General features: G+C 46.3%; 1 protein-coding gene across 1 annotated transcript in view; it reads left to right on the forward strand.

Moving 5' to 3' along the window:
- plppr4a (phospholipid phosphatase related 4a) overlaps positions 1 to 19,383 on the forward strand; it is an 89,216-nt gene that overhangs the window by 40,701 nt on the left and 29,132 nt on the right. Inside the window, exons 3-4 of the mRNA XM_038793923.1 lie at positions 5,733 to 5,862; positions 10,185 to 10,380. Of these exons, the coding sequence (XP_038649851.1) occupies positions 5,733 to 5,862; positions 10,185 to 10,380 (326 nt within the window). The remainder of the gene's footprint in view (positions 1 to 5,732; positions 5,863 to 10,184; positions 10,381 to 19,383) is intronic.

The raw sequence follows: 19,383 nt of genomic DNA on the forward strand, positions 1-19,383 counted from the left end.
CACGATTCAAAAATAGTGAATATTTCAGAAGTAATTCCTACTTTGGTCTCTTCTTGAACTTCCCTTCCCTCGCCTACTTGATTTCACCTCCAACAGTGAAATGTGTTCACGTGCTTTGCTGTCAGAGATTGAGACACCTGTTCAGCTGTATTTGCCACTTTCCACCCTCCTTCAGGACAAACTTTTCCATAAATTCCCTGCCGCCTTAGACCTAATTGTGTTTATCTCTTGACTCCTCCTATCACCTGAATGCTCTCTCTGATCTGTAGAGGGACAGGTAGTATTGAGGAAGCAAGGGGACTGCAGAAGGATTTGGACAAGCTAGGAGAGTGGGCAATGAAGTGGCAAATGAAATACAATGTGGAAAAGTGTGAGGTGATGCACATTGGAAGGAGGAATTTAAGCATGGGGAAATGCTTCGGAAAGCAGAAGCACAAAGGGACTTGGGAGTCCTTGTTCACGATTCTCTTAAAGTTAATGTGCAGGTTCAGTCGGCAGTTAAGAGGGCAAATGCAATGTTAGCATTTATGTCAAGAGGGCTGGAATACAAGACCAGGGGTGTACTTCTGAGGCTGTGTAAGGCTCTGGTCAGACCCCATTTGGAGTATTGGGAGCAGTTTTGGGCCCCATATCTAAGGAAGGATGTGCTGGCCTTGGAAAGGGTTCAGAGGAAGTTCACAAAAATGATCCCTGGAATGAAGAACTTGTATGAGGAACGTTTGAGGACTCTGGGTCTGTACTCGTTGGAGTTTAGAAGGATGAGAGGGGATCTTATTGAAACTTACAAGATACTGCGAGGCCTGGATAGAATGGATTTGGAGAGGATATTTCCACTTGTAGGAGAAACTAGAACCAGAGGACGCCATCTCAAACTAAAGGGACGATCCTTTAAAACAGAGATGAGAATGAAGTTCAATCTGTGGAACTCTTTGCCACAGAAAGCTGTGGAGGCCAATTCACGGAGTGTCTTTAAGACAGAGATAAATAGGTTCTTGATTAATAAGGGGATCAGTGGTTATGAAAATGAAATGAAAAAATGAAAATCGCTTATTGTCACAAGTAGGCTTCAAATGAAGTTACTGTGAAAAGCCTCTCGTCACCACATTCCGGCACCTGTTCGGGGAGGCTGGTATGGGAAATGTGGAAAACTCCAAAGGGTCCATTAGCTGGAGAGAACTGCCCCAGCTTGGTTCAGTTCATAGCTATCTAAATCGGAACCAGGGACTCTCCTGCAGTTGCTCTCCTTTCCACTCTTGTTCTGTTACCTCTTGGGGTTTTCTTGGCTGTTGTTTACTTCTCATCTATAAGCTATCCCTCAGCGATGTTATCCAAAAAACAGCTTCCATGTTACTATGCATCAGTCATATGAAAGATAATATTTTGCTTTAATAGAAGAGCTCAACTCTACCTTGCCCTTGGCCGGAGGCGTGGTGATCCTCAGGTTAAATCGCCACCAGTCAGCTCCACTGCTCTAAAGGCGAATGCAGCCTAAATCATCTGGGGCTTATGGCACTTTACATTACACATCTGGGGCGGGATTCTCCGACCCCACGCAGGGTCGGAGAATCGGCGGGCAGCGGCGTTATTTCCGCTCCCGCAGGGTTTTAAATCTCCCACCGGCCAAAAACCGGCGCTGTGCAAATCCTGCCGGCAGCCTCTGAAAACAGCTGGCGCCGGCGGGATTTCATTTTTTTTTTTAGTGTCCACAAATCTCCGGCCCGGATGGGCCGAAGTCCCGCCGACGTGGCCACGGGTCACGTCGGCGAAAATCACAGTTGCTTTAAAACGGCGTCAACCATTGATGATGGTTGACGCAGTTCAGTGTCTGGGTGGGTGGTTGCGGCATCGGGGGGGGGGGGGGTGGGTTGCGGCATCCGGGGGTTGCAGCATCGGGGGGGTGGGTTGCGGCACCGGGGGGTGGGTTGCGGCATCCGGGGGGTTGCGGCATCCGGGGGGGGGGGGGGGGGGTGGGGGGGGGGGGGGGGGGGGGGGGGGGGGGTGGGGGGGGGGGGGGGGTGCCGGCATTGGGGGGGGGGGTGTTGCGAGCATCCGGGGGGTTGCGGCATCGATGGGTGGTGGGTTGCCGGTAATCCGGGGGTGGGTTGCGGCATCCGGGTGGGGGGGTTGCGGCATGGGGGGGGTGGGTTTGCGGCATCGGTGTGGTGAGGTTGTCTGGTATCCGTGTGGGGTGGGTTTGCGGGCATCCGGCTGTGGGTTGCGGGTGGGGCATCGTGGGGGGGGGGGGGGGGGGGGTTGCTGGCATCCGGGCGGGGGGGTGTGCGGCATCGGGGGGGTGGGTTGCTGGCATCCGGGGGGGTTCCTGCATCGGGGGGGGGGGGGGTTTGGGGGCAGCGGCGTGTCAGAGAGGGGGGGCTACGGATGCCCTGGGCCAACGCACCGTCGCCCCCCCCTCTGTACGCCGCTGCCCCCTACCCAACCACCCCCCCCTCACCACCCCTACCTCCCCTCCAACGCCCCTACCCCCCCCTCCCCACCACCCCTACCCCCCTCCAACACACCCTACCCCCCTCCCCACCACCCCCTACCCCCCTCCAACGCCGCCCCCCATCTCTCGCAACGCCGCAACCCCCCACCCTCAACGCCGCAACCCCCCCCCTCTCAACGGCGGTACCCACACCCCGTCCCCCTCCCTCTGAAGGCCGGTCCCACACACCCCCCTCTCTCTCTCCTCCTCCCCCCTCTCTCCTCCTCCCCCCTCCCCCTCTCTCCTCCTCCCCCCTCTCTCCTCCTCCCCCCCTTCCTTCCTCCTCCCCCCCTTCCTTCCACCTCCCCCCCTTCCTCCTCCCCCCCCTCCTTCCTCCTCCCCCCCCCTCCTTCCTCCTCCCCCTTCCTTCCTTCCTCCTCCCCCTTCCTTCCTCCTCCCCCCTTCCTTCCTCCTCCCCCCTTCCTTCCTCCTCCCCCCTTCCTTCCTCCTCCCCCCTTCCTTCCTTCCTCCCCCCTTCCTTCCTCCTCCCCCCTTCCTTCCTCCTCCCCCTTCCTTCCTCCTCCCCCTTCCTTCCTCCTCCCCCCTTCCTTCCTCCTCCCCCCTTCCTTCCTCCTCCCCCCTTCCTTCCTCCTCCCCCCTTCCTTCCTCCTCCCCCCTTCCTTCCTCCTCCCCCCTTCCTTCCTCCTCCCCCCTTCCTTCCTCCTCCCCCCTTCCTTCCTCCTCCCCCCCTTCCTTCCTCCTCCCCCCCTTCCTTCCTCCTCCCCCCTTCCTTCCTCCTCCCCCCCTTCCTTCCTCCTCCCCCCCTCCTTCCTCCTCCCCCCTTCCTTCCTCCTCCCCCCCTTCCTTCCTCCTCCCCCCTTCCTTTCTCCGTCCCCCCTCCTTCCTCCTCCCTCCCTCCTTCCTCCTCCCCCCTCCTTCCTCCTCCCCCCTTCCTTCCTCCTCCCCCCTTCCTTCCTCCTCCCCCTTCCTTCCTCCTCCCCCCCTCCTTCCTCCTCCCCCCCTTCCTCCGTTAGTGGGGGGGGGGTGCGGCGTTAGTGGGGGGTGGGGGGTGGAGGGGTGCGGCGTTGGAGGGGGGTAGGGGTGGTGAAGGGGGTAGGGGTGGTGAGGGGAGGGGGTTGGGGTAGGGGCAGCTGCGTGCAGAGGGGGGGCGACGGTGCGTTGGCCCCGGGCATCAGTCGCCCCCTCCTCTGCACGCCGCTGCCCCTACCCCAACCCCCCCTCACCACCCCTACCCCCTTCACCACCCCTACCCCCCTCCAACGCCGCACCCCTCCACCCCCCACCCCCCACTAACGCCGCACCCCCCCCACTAACGGAGGAAGGAAGGGGGGGGAGGAAGGAAGGGGGGGAGGAAGGAAGGGGGGGAGGAAGGAAGGGGGGGAGGAAGGGAGGGGGGGGAGGAAGGGAGGGGGGGGAGGAAGGGAGGGGGGGGAGGAAGGAAGGGGGGGGAGGGGGAGAGAGGGGGGGGTGTGGGTACCGGCGTTGAGGGGGGGGACCCGGCGTTGAGGGGGGGGGTTGCGGCGTTGCGAGAGATGGGGGGCTTCTGGCAGAGGGAGATAAAGATGATAATGATAAAACAAGAGGTGCCCATGCTGCAGAATGGGGTGTCCTCCTCCTACCACCATTTGGGAAGAGGATCTCCCCCTCATGGGTGCCAGGCCTCTGGCTCCCCAGTGCCATCTTGGGTCCCTATTGTACAGTGGCAGACTCTGGCACCAACTCTCTCCCTTTAGGATCAATAGCAAACTCAGTGATGGCTGAAATCCGTCCCATCCCACTAACTTCAATTGGACAGGAAAATCCAAAACTCAGTCAAGTTCTCACAAGTGGTGCGATCTCATTCCTGTTTTCCGTCACCAATGGGTAAATCGAGCTCCAGAGATCTCTGAAGAGGGTAACGTGCTGGGATAGATGTAAATTAGACAATATTGCCACTGACATACCCATGAAATGTTTGTGGCCAGCTGCCCACAAGGTGAATGACAAGTCAAAGAGGCCCTTCAGCCCGCAATGTCTGTGTTGGCCATCAAGAACCTATCTATTCTAATCACATTTTCTAGCAAGTGCTGTTCCTTTGCCACTGAATTTGGGGCAATTTCTATGATGCAGTAATGTTGCCACCCTCCCCTTGGCATAAAGATTGGAGGTGATGTCACCCCCAATCTGGTGGGCTGACCCACAAGTATGTAATGCTCATCAGCATGTTAATTGACTCAGCAAGACTTCTTCCCTCTGCTGGGGAAAGGAAGCACTGCCATAGAGAGCTGCCAGCAAATCAAATGGCTGGCAGCTCTCGACAGTATGTGGCTAGTCTAGCTTCGGAATGATTATTGAGGCTTAACACGACACTCTGGTCCCAACAGCATCAGGTGTCTACTGCTGAGGTTGCACCTGATCCCAATTAGAGATCACCATTGGAGCCAGACGGGCAGTTAGAATTGGGGGGAGGTGGGGTGACAAGAGATTTCAGCAGATTAGGTGAGAAAGCATTAGTCTAGCGAGGGTACCATAGCTGCCAGGTGATGGAAGGTGAAACCCTGACAGGGCAAGAACATGGGATTGGCGTGGGGTTTGATGGGCCTCAGGGGTCCGTAATGTATCTACCAACCAGCAGCCCAAGCAGTGAAAACTACAGGAGGTCCTATTGAGTGTTGACCTCTCAACACAAGGAACGTTTCAGTAGGAGCAGAAGTGGTCTTTCAGTGGCCACTAATTGAGGCCACTTAAGATTCAGTTGGCCCATAGATGGGCAGGCAACTCGACATCTCCTCCCCACATTCAAAAAATTGTGGCGGGGACGGGGGCAGCCAGATAGAGAACTTGAATGCCGCTCATGGCATTCCTCTCAATTTTATGCCCCTGCCCACCTTCCAAACCACCCCCGGGGAGCATAGAGTCTCTCCCGCCCCCATGAAGGAATACTTACATTTAGTTTATTTACTAAACCTCATTCCCGTCATGCACAAAGCATGTTCAAATGCTAAAAGAACAGAAGATATTGATTACAGCTAAAATGAATGGTTAACATTTAAAAAATATTATTTTCTAATGGACTGTGAGTTTTTCCAGTTAGGAATTGATTTATGCAGTAAAGAAAATCCCAGGGAGAACATGCTTTGGACATGTTGTGTAGCAAATTCCTTTTCATCTGTGATATGAAGACGACTAAGCATTGCTTTGAGACATTATGAGGAGTGTTTCTAACGATGGTGGAAAGCATTTTCAGTTCTAATATGCTCTCCAGCGACATGACTAATAGGCATCACCACCCTTCTTGTCATTGCAGATTATGATCGGCGAAGGTATTCTTTACTGTTGTCTGACTAAAAGAAGAAATGGAATTGGTTCTGAGGCCAACATCAATGCTGGTGGCTGTAACTTCAACTCGTTCCTGAGGCGAGCTGTCAGATTTGTTGGTGGGTTCAAATACTGGTTCGTATATCATGGAATAGAAAAAGTTTGCAATCCAGAGATCTGACTTGGATTTCCATTTACGTTTCTGCTGAAATGAGAATGCTGCCAGACTTTGATATTGTTACCAACTGGTGTCATTCAGTTGGAAAGGAGTGGCTAATCTTACCTGTATGAGCAGTACATGTTAAATTTAACATGACAATTGGATGCGCTGTGTTTTCAAACCAACACTTTGGTGTACAATTCGGTGTAATTGGGAAATGGCTGCTATGAATATAGGCTTAAACAAAAAGATATTTAAATATGATTCTATTCACATTGACTTTTCAAAGGCTATAGCAATAATGGGATGGATTTTCCCCCCCCCCGGAGTGGTTTCCAGTGGCTGGCTGGAGGCTTGGGCATCATTTAAAGCAGGTCAACAGGGGCTTGCGGCCAGAATCCAATTGCCTTGGGTGTAATCCACAAGCTGGAGGAAGGTGTCATAATATACACAGCAGTATATCATGGTGCAGACACACACTGACTGACACACTGCGAGACCAATCAACACACACAACACTGCAGCCAATCACCAGTTAGAGCACACTCACTATAAAGACAGAGGGCACTAGTTTTCCCGCTCATTCGGGATGAAGCCTCTGAGAAGGACAGAGCTCACAGCTTGTAGCACAGATCTTTACCATGTGCTGATAGTATAGACTGGTTAGGATAGGCCAAGGTCTTCAGTTTAATCAAACATAGTGTCGACCCACAGTGAAAGTATGTTCAACAGTTCCTAGCTTAATAAAATAGTGTTGTACTATTTCAAGTGTTGGTAGCCTGTATGTGTTACTGCTGAGGTAAACGCAGTCTCCACAGATCCAGAGTACCCAACACATCAGAAGGTGGGTTCTGGGGTAGGCAGTCTAATTGACTGAGGGCTGGGGTGCAAACAAGCCAGAGCAGCAGTTGGATTTGTGGGACTGGTAGGTGCACCCTTGCTCCTCCCTGTTCCAGTAAAGTAAAGAAGAACTCACCTGGCAGATTTCCTTTGGCCTAGCTCCCAGGTGATACTGGCTGGGTTGCGCAAGGCCCACACTGGAAATAATGTCCAAAAATGACATTGGAGGGGGGGAATCTATCAGCATCTTTTCTTGATCCATCCATTTTAAAATAATAATAATAATCTTTATTGTCACTAGTAAGCTTACATTAACACTGCAATGAAGTTACTGTGAAAAGCCTCTAGTTGCCACATTCCGGCTCCTGCGCACAGAGGGAGAATTCAGAATGTCCAAATTACCTAACAGCACTTCTTTCGGGACTTGTAGCAGGAAACCGGAGCACCCGGAGGAAACCCACGCAGACATGGGGAGAACGTGCAGACTCCACACAGACAGTGACCCAAGTCGGAAATTGAACTGGGACCCTGGTGCTGTGAAGCAACAGTGCTAGCCAGTGTACTACTGTGCTGCTAAATAGTTAGACCTCAGGCAATGTACCTCAAAGCAACCTGTCTTGGGAGAGTTGCACAAGATCCCTTCCTGGCCATTGACTGTGAAAACTGTCACAAATTATTAGCCTTTTGGGACATTAATTTTACATTTAAACCTGATGCGTATTCTCAGAAGACCCAGGTGTTTTCAATGATAACAGCAGGAAATCCTCTCCCAGCCAGCAAGTGGAAATAACTCCTCTCCCAGCCAACAAGTGGAAATAACTACGCTATAAATGATGATTGCAACACCGACGAAAGGAATCCGTTTTACAAGAGCTACTTATTACATTAAATATACCGATTCCTGTGTCATACCCATCTGCTCCTTGTCACAATGTCTGGTGACCATTCCAGGAACTCAGCTTTGACAGAGTCATCGGACTCGAAACGTTAGCGCTTTTCTCTCCCTACAGATGCTGCTAGACCTGCTGAGATTTTCCAGCATTTTCTCTTTCGTTTCAGATTCCAGGAACACTGTTCAGTCAGGTTGTCCTGTTCAGCACCAAGTGCAGCACGATTTGACAGCTATGGGGTTACAGAAAAAACTCAAACGATTAATTAGCAGTCCCGATTTGAGAAAATTTCCTTTTTTAAAATCAGTTCTAGATTGTCGAGCACAGTGAATGTTGCAAAGACTCTTATTGAAAGTATAGGTTTACTCAGAGAAAATCTACTGAACGTAACAGCAGTATTCAGTTAAATAAAATGTTCTTTTTAGGTCTCTTGTTTAAATTTGCATTCCTATTACGAAAGCAAAATAATGTGGTCCTGGTACATGATTTGTTGCGATGATTTACAGACAGCAGTGTTCACAGGTTGATTACTTAAATATCACAAGAGCTTACTTAAATATCACAAGACATTTTTTTGACATTACTTCCGGTTCAGTACCCATGATTATAAACACAATCTGAGCCTCATTGACATATTTCAAATTGAACATTGCACGGATATCAAAAGGTGAATGTGTACAATCATCACAACGCTAAAGATTAATGAATGCACTAAAGCTGGCAAGACTAACTTTATTCAATCAGGCTTATTAGAACAAATCGAATGCTATTTGCTTCTTGCAAATGGTTTTTAAAGAAACAAATTTATTATAATATATTCATGGTGTGGAAATTAAATTTTATAGTGTATTGATAATTAATAAGAATACATTTCGTAGAGTATTGCTGAAAAAGAACATGGTGTCAAAACTGCATATTGCACTCACCAGCGTAGCTTGCAAGAAATTATCACTTCTGAGCTGTATAAGGCTCTGGACAGACCCCATTTGGAGTACTATGAGCAGTTTTGGGCCCCATATCTAAGGAAGGATGTGCTGGCCTTGGAAAGGGTCCAGAGGAGGTTCACAAGAATAATCCCTGGAATGAAGAACTTGTCGTATGAGGAACGTTTGAGGACTATGGGTCTGTACTCATTGGGAGTTTAGAAGGAGGAGAGGGGATAATATTGAAACTTACAAGATACTGCGAGGCCTGGATAGAGTGGACGTTTCCACTTGTAGGAACCAGAGGACACCATCTCAGATTAAAGGGGCGATACTTTAAAACAGATGAGAAGGAATTTCTTCAGCCAGAGGGGGTGGTGAATCTGTGGAACTCTTTGCCGCAGAAGGCTGTGGAGGCCAATTCACTGAGTGTCTTTAAGACAGAGATAGATAGGTTCTTGATTAATAAGGTGATCAGGGGTTATGGGGAGAAGGCAGGAGAATGGGGATGAGAAAATATCAGCCATGATTGAATGGCAGAGCAGACCCGATGGGCCAAGTGGCCTAATTCTGCTCCTATGTCTTATGGTCTTATCAACAGTAACAGGGAAACAATTTGGCCTACACAAGAAGAGTGCTGATTGGTTGGCAAGTGGACTCTGATAGATGGAGGTGTTGCCGTGGAGAATATAGCATGGGAGAGAACTTGAACCAAGCCGGGCAGCTAACTGCTTCAAGTTGCCTTCCCCATGGCAGCTCTTCCACCAATCAGAGTCCACTTGCCAACCAATCAGCACTCTCTTCTCATGCAGTATAACTAGGTATTCCTCCAGTAGTTCGGTAATTTCTTGTGAGCTTATCCTGATAAGTGAAAGACAAAAAGCTTTGGTAGCATGTTTCTTTTTCCAGCAATAGTCAAGTCCTATACTATCAAGCATTTCATTATATAGAACTGCTTAGCTTACAGGCTCATGCTTCTGTCATTTCATGATAGAAATTTGCCTCAGGCGGTAGTGTAACATAGACTGTATCGGATCGGCTGACCACTACACACAGCTCCTGATACGGAGCTTCACTGCTCCCCACGGACTTAAGTGTCAGGTTCTGCCTGGAACAGGCACCACTGCTCAAGATGAATTTCTACCCCTTCAACTTTATTTGAACCACCATTAAAACTGAAAATAATCTCTGTGCCGTCCAACATATAAATTAAGATGTAAATATATAAAAGCAAAATCATTTTATCCTCTGGTGTGGAATATGATTTCTGTTCTTCAGTTGAGTTTATATTTCAATTGTTGCCGGTAATAAGAATCATAGAGACATCATTTTATTAACCTATTTGCTGGAAGTGTTCTAATTCTGTGAAAATAAATAGCTGTAAACTGTACATTATACTTAACTTGGTTCATCAACAGGTACAAAACTCTCAAAATTCTCTCTGGTATACTGATTGGGCTAATTATGTTCCTTAATGGTGGTACGTGTAGTTTCGAGCAGCTTTGATATTTTTGGCATTAATTTGTCAGTATTTGGGATTAACATTTTTGTTCCATATGATTCTGAACGAGCAGCTGGAGATGAAAATTGTCATGCTAATTATTTTTGATTTCTCTTGAGTGTTTTAGGAGTTCATGTGTTTGGCCTTTGTGCTACCGCACTCATCACTGACATTATTCAGCTGTCAACTGGGTACCATGCTCCATATTTTCTTACAGTGTGTAAGCCCAATTATACAGTGTTAAATACTTCCTGCGAAGAAAATCCCTATGTTGTGGAGGATATCTGCACAGGATCTAATCCTGCTCTCATTAACGCTGGCAGGTTAGACTTTACTTTTCACTTTCTGTATAACAAAGAGAGGCTTGTTTATTCTGTGCTCTGATTGGGAATGTATTTAATGAATGCAAAACTTCATCACAGCATTTTGGATAATGGTGCAGAAGAAGCCCAAGGCAGCATTCACCCTGTACTTAGTAAAGGCTTAAAGCACTCTTGGTTGAATTAATTGCTGGGCTCTTTATTATCTTAAAACCCGATCTCAATTCTCATCTCAGAACAACATTTTCATTTAATACAAGAGGCTCACCTTCCATCACTTCTAACAGTTGATTGCTCTTATTCAAATTGGGATTTATTCTGTACTGCGGGCATGCACGCCCACCAGAAACTGCTTAGGAACCACACTTCATTCAGAACTGCATTGAAATAAAGATTTAGTAAGATGTATTCAAAGTTATCCACATAACAAACAACTTGATAGTTTGAGGGCACTTCTCACTGCAGCTGAAGTTGGAAATGATTTGAATAGAACTTGAATTTTGCCTTCCCACAGGCCATAAAACTATACCCAGTTTTTCTAAAAGGTCCAAGCTAACTTTGTTTCAACACTTGCAACATTAATCAGAATCAAATGAAGACTGATAAGTTTTGTTGTCCCTGCCGTTACCAAGAACCTTACTGCAAATATTTTGCTTGCCATTCAAATAGTAATTATCAAAATTGAAAATAAATACTGATATTCTGCTTGCCTGCCGTGATTAAACCTAAAGCCTGGAGTTGGATAATTTGCACAATTGCACGCAAATACTTGAAGTAATTTATGACTTTATTGCAGCAACATTCTTTTATTTATAATTAACTGTGAAACTCTGTAGTTGTTAGAATGTAGTCACTCTCTTAGTTAGTAATCAAATGTAAATAGTATTACTTATGCAAATCATATTGAGAATTAAAGTCTAACTGCATGGGTAGCACGGTAGCACACGTGGGTAGCACTGTGGCTTTACAGCGCCAGGGTCCCAGATTCAATTCCCCGCTGGGTCACTTTCTGTGCGGAGTCTGCACGTTCTCTCTGTGTCTGTGTGGGTTTCCTCCAGGTGCTCCGGTTTCCTCCCACAGTCCAAAGGCGTGCAGGTTAGGTGGATTGGCCATGATAAATTGCCCTTAGTGACCAAAACGTTAGGAGGGGCTATTAGGTTGCAGGGATAGGGTGGATGTGAGGGCTTAAGTGGGTCGGTGCAGACTCGATGGCCGAATGGCCTGTTTCCGCACTGTATGTTCTATGTTCTACCAGAGAGGTTTACTGTCTGTACTGACGAAGGTTTGTTTCTGTACATCTCTGCTCACTGGGAAAATGTTCCCTTTAAAATTTTCCTCCAGTAGGGAAAGGCTTCCACTTTGCTACAATCAAGATGGCAGTTTACACTGAGCTCCTTGGTTTGCCTGTTGATAAAGACCAATTCCACTGCTCAATGCTCACATCTCTCATTCAATCTCTATCACTTCCACTACTAGGTGCATCATTGTACATTCTGACATGCATTCAGCCAGTCCAGAAATGCAAGATTAACTGCTCTGGCTCTCTGATCCCTTCTGTCTGTTTCATTATGTTTATTCACACAAGGTAAAGAGGTTTCACGTGCTTGCAGTTTCAGCTATTGATACTTTAAAAGGTCTGGCAATTGACACTTTCGTTGGGCTGTAGTAAAAGCTTATTATTATGAATTACTGTTTTAAAAGCACTTTTATTACACATTTTCCTGTCACAATAGGGCCCATTGCTTCAATACAGTGTATAGTGGATGAAAGAGGAGTAGGTAATTGGGCCCTTTTGAGTCTGCTCTTCCATTCATATCTCAACACCATAATCCAGCGCTCTCTCTGTGCCCCACTGACATCTTTAGAATCTAGAAATCTATCTCTTTTCTTCTTAAACATATTCAGTTATTTAGCCTCCACAGTCTTCTGTGGTAGATAATTCCATGGATTCAGCGCTCCTAGTAAAGGCATTTCTCCTCATCTCAGTCCTAAATGGCCGACCCCATATCCTGAGACTGTGACCCCTTGTCCTAGACGCCCCAGCCAGAGGAAACAACACCCCTGTATCCAGTCCACCCAACCCTGTCAGAATTTTATGCATTTACATAGAACATAGAACAGTACAGCACACTCCAGGCCCTTCGGGCCTCACTGTTGTGCCGACCATTTATCCTAATCAAAGATCAACCTAACCTACACCACTTCAATTTACTGATTCCAGTGAATACATGCCTAGTTGACTCAATCTCTTCTCTTAGGACAATCCTGCCAACCCAGGAATCAGTCTGGTGAACCTTTGCTGAACTCACTCAATGACAAGTATATCCTTTCTTAGACAAGGAGACCAAAACATAATATTCGAGGTGTGAACTCACCAAGGCCCTGTACAGCTGTAGTAAGACATGTTTGCTCCTGTATTCATGTCCATTTGCAACGAAGACCAACATACCATTTTCCTTCCGAACTGCATGCTTGCTTTCAGTGATTGGTGTACAAGGACACCCAGATCCGTTTGTAAGTTAACATTTCCCAATCTGTCACCATTTAAATATTTCTCTGCCATTCTGTTTCTCTGTCCAAAGTGGAAAACTTCACATTTATCCACGTTACACTGCATCTGCTACATATTTGTCTACTCAATCAACTTGGCGAAATCACCTTGAAGCCTCTTAACATCCTCCTCAAGACTACCTTCCCACCAAGTTTCATGTCTTTGGTAAACTTGGAAATATTACATTTGGCTCCCTCATCCAAATAATTCATGGACATTGTGAATAGCTAGGGCCCAAGCACTGATCCCTATGGGACATCACTCGTCACAGCCTGCCACTTCAAAAAGGACCCATTTATTCCTACTGTCTGTTTCCTGTCTGCTAACAAATTCTCAGTCCATGTCAGTATATTACCCCGATCCCACGTGTTCTCATTTTGCACACCAACCCAAATGTGGGACTTTATCAAAAGCTTTCTGAAAATCCAAATGTATCATATCCACTGGTCCATCCTTATCTTAGCGACTTGCTGCATCCTCAAAAACTCCAGTAGGTTTGTGAAACATGATTTCCCTATCATAAAATCCAGATTGACTTTATCTAATCCTGTTGATAATTTCTAAGTGTCCTGTTATCACATCCTACTGTCCTCCTGAATGGGCTCCAGCATTTTCCCCACCACTTATGTTTGGTTAACCAGTCTGTTATTCCTTGTTTTCTCCCTCCCTCCTTTTCTAAATATTGGGATGAAATTTGCCACCCTTCAATCTGCCGGGAATGATCCAGAACCTGCAGAATTTTGGAAGGTGACAACTATCGCATCCACTATTTCCATGTCTACCTCCTTTAGACTCTGGGATGTAGATTATCAGGCCCTGGGGATTCGACTTTCAGTCCCATTAATTTTTCCACCATAATTTTGTTAGTAAGACGAATTTCCTTTAATTCCTCCTTCTCAGAAGACCCTTGATTTCTTAGCACTTCTGGAAAGTGCTTTGTGTCTTCCTCCGGGAAGCACTAAAGTAGTGGCTTAATTGTGCTGCCATTTCCTTGTTCTCCATTATAAATTTATTATAAAGGGGCTGGTTTAGCACAGTGGGCTAAATAGCTGGCTTGGACAACAGACCAAGGCCAGCAGCGCGGGTTCAATTCCCGTAATAGCCTCCCCGAACAGGCGCCGGAATGTGGCGAGTGGAGGCTTTTCACAGTAACTTCATTTTGAAGCCTACTTGTGACAATAAGCGGTTTTCATTTCATAAATTCTCCTGTTTTGGACTGTAAGGGACCTACATTTGTCTTCACTAATCTTTTTCTTTTTATAAGCTTTTACAATCTGCTTATGTTACTTGCAAATTTACTCTCAGACTACATTTTTCCCCTCTTAATCAATGGCACATATTTTCTGGTTCCCCAGCTTCGCATTTATGGGATACCCCAATGATGCGCTGGGGAATCCCTCAGGAGTGTTCCCACGTAGGATAGCTTCTCCTGGACAATTGCGCTGGGCTGGGTGTCTTCTGACAGAAGCAATTTAATCACTAACTTTGCGTGGTTCTGACAGTTTTACCCTGATAGTTATTCTAAAAGAGTCAGAAGGAAATAAATCAGCTCTAACTTCAGAGTAACTATTTAACACACCTAGACTGAGTATCACACAGAACACCCTGCACACACTCACACAATCCCCCATCCCAGAGCCAGACCTTACCTGCCCACCCCCTTTTCTCAACTGTACCCTCCCTCCACTACCTGTATTCTTTAGAATTAAAGGGATGTTCGAAGTATATTCCACCGTAAAGACCGATGCAAAGTATCTGTTTTCCTTGTTCGATAACTATCTCCCCAGATACATTTTGAGCCTATGTTCACATTTACCTCTCTCTTCCTTTTTACATGTTTAAAGAAGCTCTTATTGTCAGTTTTTATATTCCTCATTCGTTTACCCTCGGAGTTTATTTTCTCTCTCTTTCTTTATCATCTTATTCGTCCTCCTTTGCTGGTTTCTGAGTTTATCCCAATCTCCGGGGCTACCACTGACTTTTGCCTCCTTATCCGCTTTTTCTTTCAACTTAATATACTCCTTAAGTCCGTTGGTTAGCAATAGTTGGTTTACCCCTTTCTTAGAATATTTTCTCCTTACTGGGATATATTTTTGCTGAGATTCATGAATTACCTTCTTAAATGTCGGCTACTACTTGTGCCACTGCTTGTTTACTGTCTTTCCTGCTAACCTAAGTGACCAGTTCACTTCAGCATCTCAATCTTCATTTCATTGTAATTCCCTTTATTTAAGTTAAACACAGTTGTTTCTGACTATTAAATTCTAACATGTTATGAACACTACTTCCAAGGGGATCTTTTACTCTGAGGCCATTTATTAAATCTGCCTCATTACCCATTACCAGATCTAAGATAGCCTGTTCTCTGGTTGGCTCAATGACATATTGCTTTACAAAACTGTCCCTAAAGTGAGGCTAGATCATCTTTCACAACTGCCCTCATTTATTGTCATATTAACAGTGCTACCCCACCACCTTTTCTTTCCCTCCAGTCTTTCCAAAACATCAAATATCCCTGAATATTAAGTTCCCAGTTTTGATCTCCCCCAGTATTTATGGCACTGGTAGTAATCCTGCGATCACTACCTTTCAGGTCCTACTTTTCAACTTACTTGCTAATTTCCTGTATTTGGCTTTTCGGACATCATCCCTTTTTTTTAAACCAATGTTATTAGTATCGATGTATATATCACGGCCACTGATTGATCCCCCTCCCCCTCCAGAATGTTCTGTAGCCGCTGTGAAATATCCTTGACCCTAGCACCAGGGAGGCAACATACCATACAGTATCCAAAGCGGTATATTTGTTTTGCAGGGGAATAGCCACAGGAGATTCCTACACTGCCTTCCTAGTCCTCTTAGTCTGCCTGATGGTCATCCTTCCTGCCTGTGGAGTCTTAGCCTGTGGTGTGACCACCTCTCTCTATGTGCTGAACACAATACTTTCTGCCTCGTGGATGCTCCACCTCTCTCTATGTGCTGTCCACAATACTTTCTGCCTCGTGGATGCTCCACAGTATTCTCAGCTGTGCTCCAGCTCTGAAACCCAGCCTTCCAGGAGCAGCAACTGGAGACAATTCTTGCACACATACTGGCCCTGGACACTGAAAGTATGCTTGGCTTCCCACATAGGGCAGGAGGAGCAAACAACAGTTTTGAGCTCTCCTGCCGTGACTTATACATTTGGATTACACTTTTAAAGGACTCTTAAAATTAAATCATATGAATTATTTAGTACCCTTCTTTCCTTGGCCTTATTAATACAGAATGTAGCCCTTACAGAGTATAAAATAATACTTTACAAACTATGAGCTATAAAAGTAGTATAAATATATACAATCAGCAGCTTCAATTTTCCCCATGCCATGTTGGAATTCTGATATCACCTCAATAACTCCACCTCTGGATTGAGTGAAGGTTCGCTGGGCTGCTCCTTTCAAAGTTTTCCCACTAATCTGCTGCTCCTCACCAGATTTGCTTTCTCCACGATCTCTGGTGCTCTCTACTGTAAGAGTTACTTAAGCTCCCACTTTCCCCTTAATCTCTACATTCCCCAAGAGGTTACTTATTTTTTAAAGAGCAGAAGTACTCACCAACCTGACTCATCAAGAAAATAAGGGACTAAAATCCTCCTCCTTGTTTCATCAAACTCCAGCTACACTGTGATGCAACAAGACAGCTCTCCAGTACAAACAAGGCAGCACTGAGGAAGCCCTCCTTTTATGGCCCCACATTAAAGACTTCTGCAACTGGATTAAACAGGTTATCCAACTAACTAGCGTCAGCTGCGAGCCTGTACATTCCTGGTTAAATACTGCAATTAAGGTTCACCCAATCAAAAAAACAACTTTTAGTTAATTGCTAAATTATAGAACAAACCAGCCTTTAGATTGGAATTAGCAATGAAATCACATTATTCCTTAAAACCTACCCCTTAAGAGCCTCTGTTTCATCAAACTCCAGCTACACTCTAATGCAACAAGGCAGCACTCCAGGGAAAACAAGGTACACTGAAGGAGCCCTACTTTTAGGGCCCCTAATTCAAGGCTTCTGAAACTGAATTAAACCAGTTGTCACACCAATGTGATACCCCTGTTCAAAAAGGGAGAGAGACAAAAAGTAGGAAATTATAGACCAGCTAGTTTGACCTCTGTGCTGAGGAAGTTGCTGAAATCAATCATTAAGGAGCAGATGATTGAACATCTGAAAAGACAAAGCTCAATCTGCAATTGTTAGCATGGTTTATGAAGGGTAGGTCATTCTTGGCAAGCTTGCTTGAGTTCTTTGAGGGTGTAACCAGCAAGGTGAATAATGGGGTACCTGTGGATGTGGTAGATCTAGACTTTCAGAAGGTATTTGACAAGGTGCCACATAAAAGACTGATCCAGAAGGTGAGATTGCAGTGGATTGGGGATAGAGTACCAGGTTGGATTGAGGATTGGTTAACTGACAGAAAGCAGAGGGTTGGGATGAATGGGTCCTTACCTGGCTGATGAAATGTAACTAGCGGGGGCCGTAGGGGTCAGTCCTCAGACCTGAACTGTTTACAAAACAGTTAGGGCTTATACTCGCTGCAGTTTAGAAGAACGAGAGGGGATCTGATTAACATATATAAAATATTCAGAGGGATTGATAAACGTAGACCAAATATTCTTTCTTGTGAGGCAAGCTAGAACGAGATGTCTCAGATATAGGTTGAGAATCAGTATATTTAAACCTGAGGTGAGGAGAAACTACAACTGCAGAGGGTGGTGAATTTATGGAACCTGATACCCCATTGTGTTGGACTCTGAATCATTAAATGGTTTCAAGAAGGAGATAGATATATTTATGATAAAAGACAGGTTAAAGAGATATGGGGAACAGGCTGGGAGTTGACTTTGAGACCAGGAAGAGATCAGCCATGACCTGATTGAATGGCAGAGCAGGCTCGAAGGGCTAAATTGCCTACTTCTGCTCCTAATTTATATGTTCCTAATTAACTAGCTTCTTTTGATGCTGCAATTAAACTTTACAAGAGGAGTTTAGAGACCCATAGACAACTCACACTGATGTTATTTTTGTCTCTTGTTGCCTCTTTGTTCCACATTGACTGTTTCTACACCTAGGTTTTCCGAGCGAATATCCTCTCGCACTATTGCACTGATTTCACCCTTAACGATCAACACCACCCCACCTTCTTTCTCTTTTTGCCTGAATATGGAATGCCATAATTTGGCATAGGGGGCATGTGAGCAATAAAGTTGTTTTGATGCGGGGCATTCCTCAGCAAAGGTGGACTTTAAACTTGCCGTTTCCTTATACAGACTATGGTTCATCACACTTCTGACGTGCCATGAACCACAACCTGCTGATTATGCTGCCCGCTTTCCCCAGGCACCTTTCCCCAGTGAGTCAATGGATGGGAGGCAAGTTTGTGTGATGGACTGGGCTGTGTTCACGACTCTGTAGTTTCTTGCGGTCTTGGGCCGAGCAGTTGCCATACCAGGCTGCGATGCAACCAGATTGGATGCTTTCTATGGTGCATCTGTAACAGGGGCTGGTTTAGCACACTGGGCTAAATTGCTGGCTTTTAAAGCAGACAAAGGTAGGCAAGCAGCATGGTTCAATTCCGTACCAGCCTCCCTGAACAGGTGCCAGAATGTGGCAACTAGGGGCTTTTCACAGTAACTTCATTGAAACCTACTCGTGACAATAAGGGATTTTCATTTCATTTCATTTTCATAACAGTTGATAAGCGTTAATGTGGACATGCCGTATTTCCTTAGTTTCCTGAGGAGGTATGGCGCTGTCGTGCTTTCTTGGTGGTAGCGTCGACGTGGGTGGACCAGGACAGAATTTTGAAGCTGTCCCATCTCCACATCGGCAACATTCATGCTGACAAGTGTGTACAGTACTTTGCTTCCTGAAGTCGATGACCAGCTCTTTAGTTTTGCTTTCATTGAGGTACAGATTTTTGTCGTTGCACCACTCCACTAGGTTCCCTATCTCCCTTCTGTATTCTGACTCATCGTTATTCGAGATCCGGCCCACTATGGTCGTGTCGTCAGCAAGCTTGTAGATGGAGTTGGAACCAAATTTTGCCATGTAGTCGTGTTTGTGCAGGGAGTATAGTAGGGATCTATCTAAGCATATATCAAAGTCATGAGCAATTACCATCTAGAGCACCACCTTCCCCCCAGTTCACCACTACTCTCTGCTTTCTGTCCCTTCATTGATTTTCATAGAATCCTTGCAGCAGAATGAGACCATTTGGTTCATTGGGTGTGCGCTGATCTCTGAAAGAGCACCCTGCCTAGGTGCCTCCACTGTATCCCAATAATCCTGTAACCCCACCTAATCCTTTGGACATTCAGGGGCAATTTTAGCATGACCAATCCACCTAACTTGCACATCTTTGGACTGTGGTAGGAAACCGGAGCACGTGGAGGAATCCCACAGGGAGAAAGTGCAAA

This window comes from Scyliorhinus canicula, chromosome 4 (genome assembly GCF_902713615.1).
Source record: "Scyliorhinus canicula chromosome 4, sScyCan1.1, whole genome shotgun sequence".
Classification (NCBI taxonomy): Eukaryota; Metazoa; Chordata; class Chondrichthyes; order Carcharhiniformes; family Scyliorhinidae; genus Scyliorhinus; species Scyliorhinus canicula.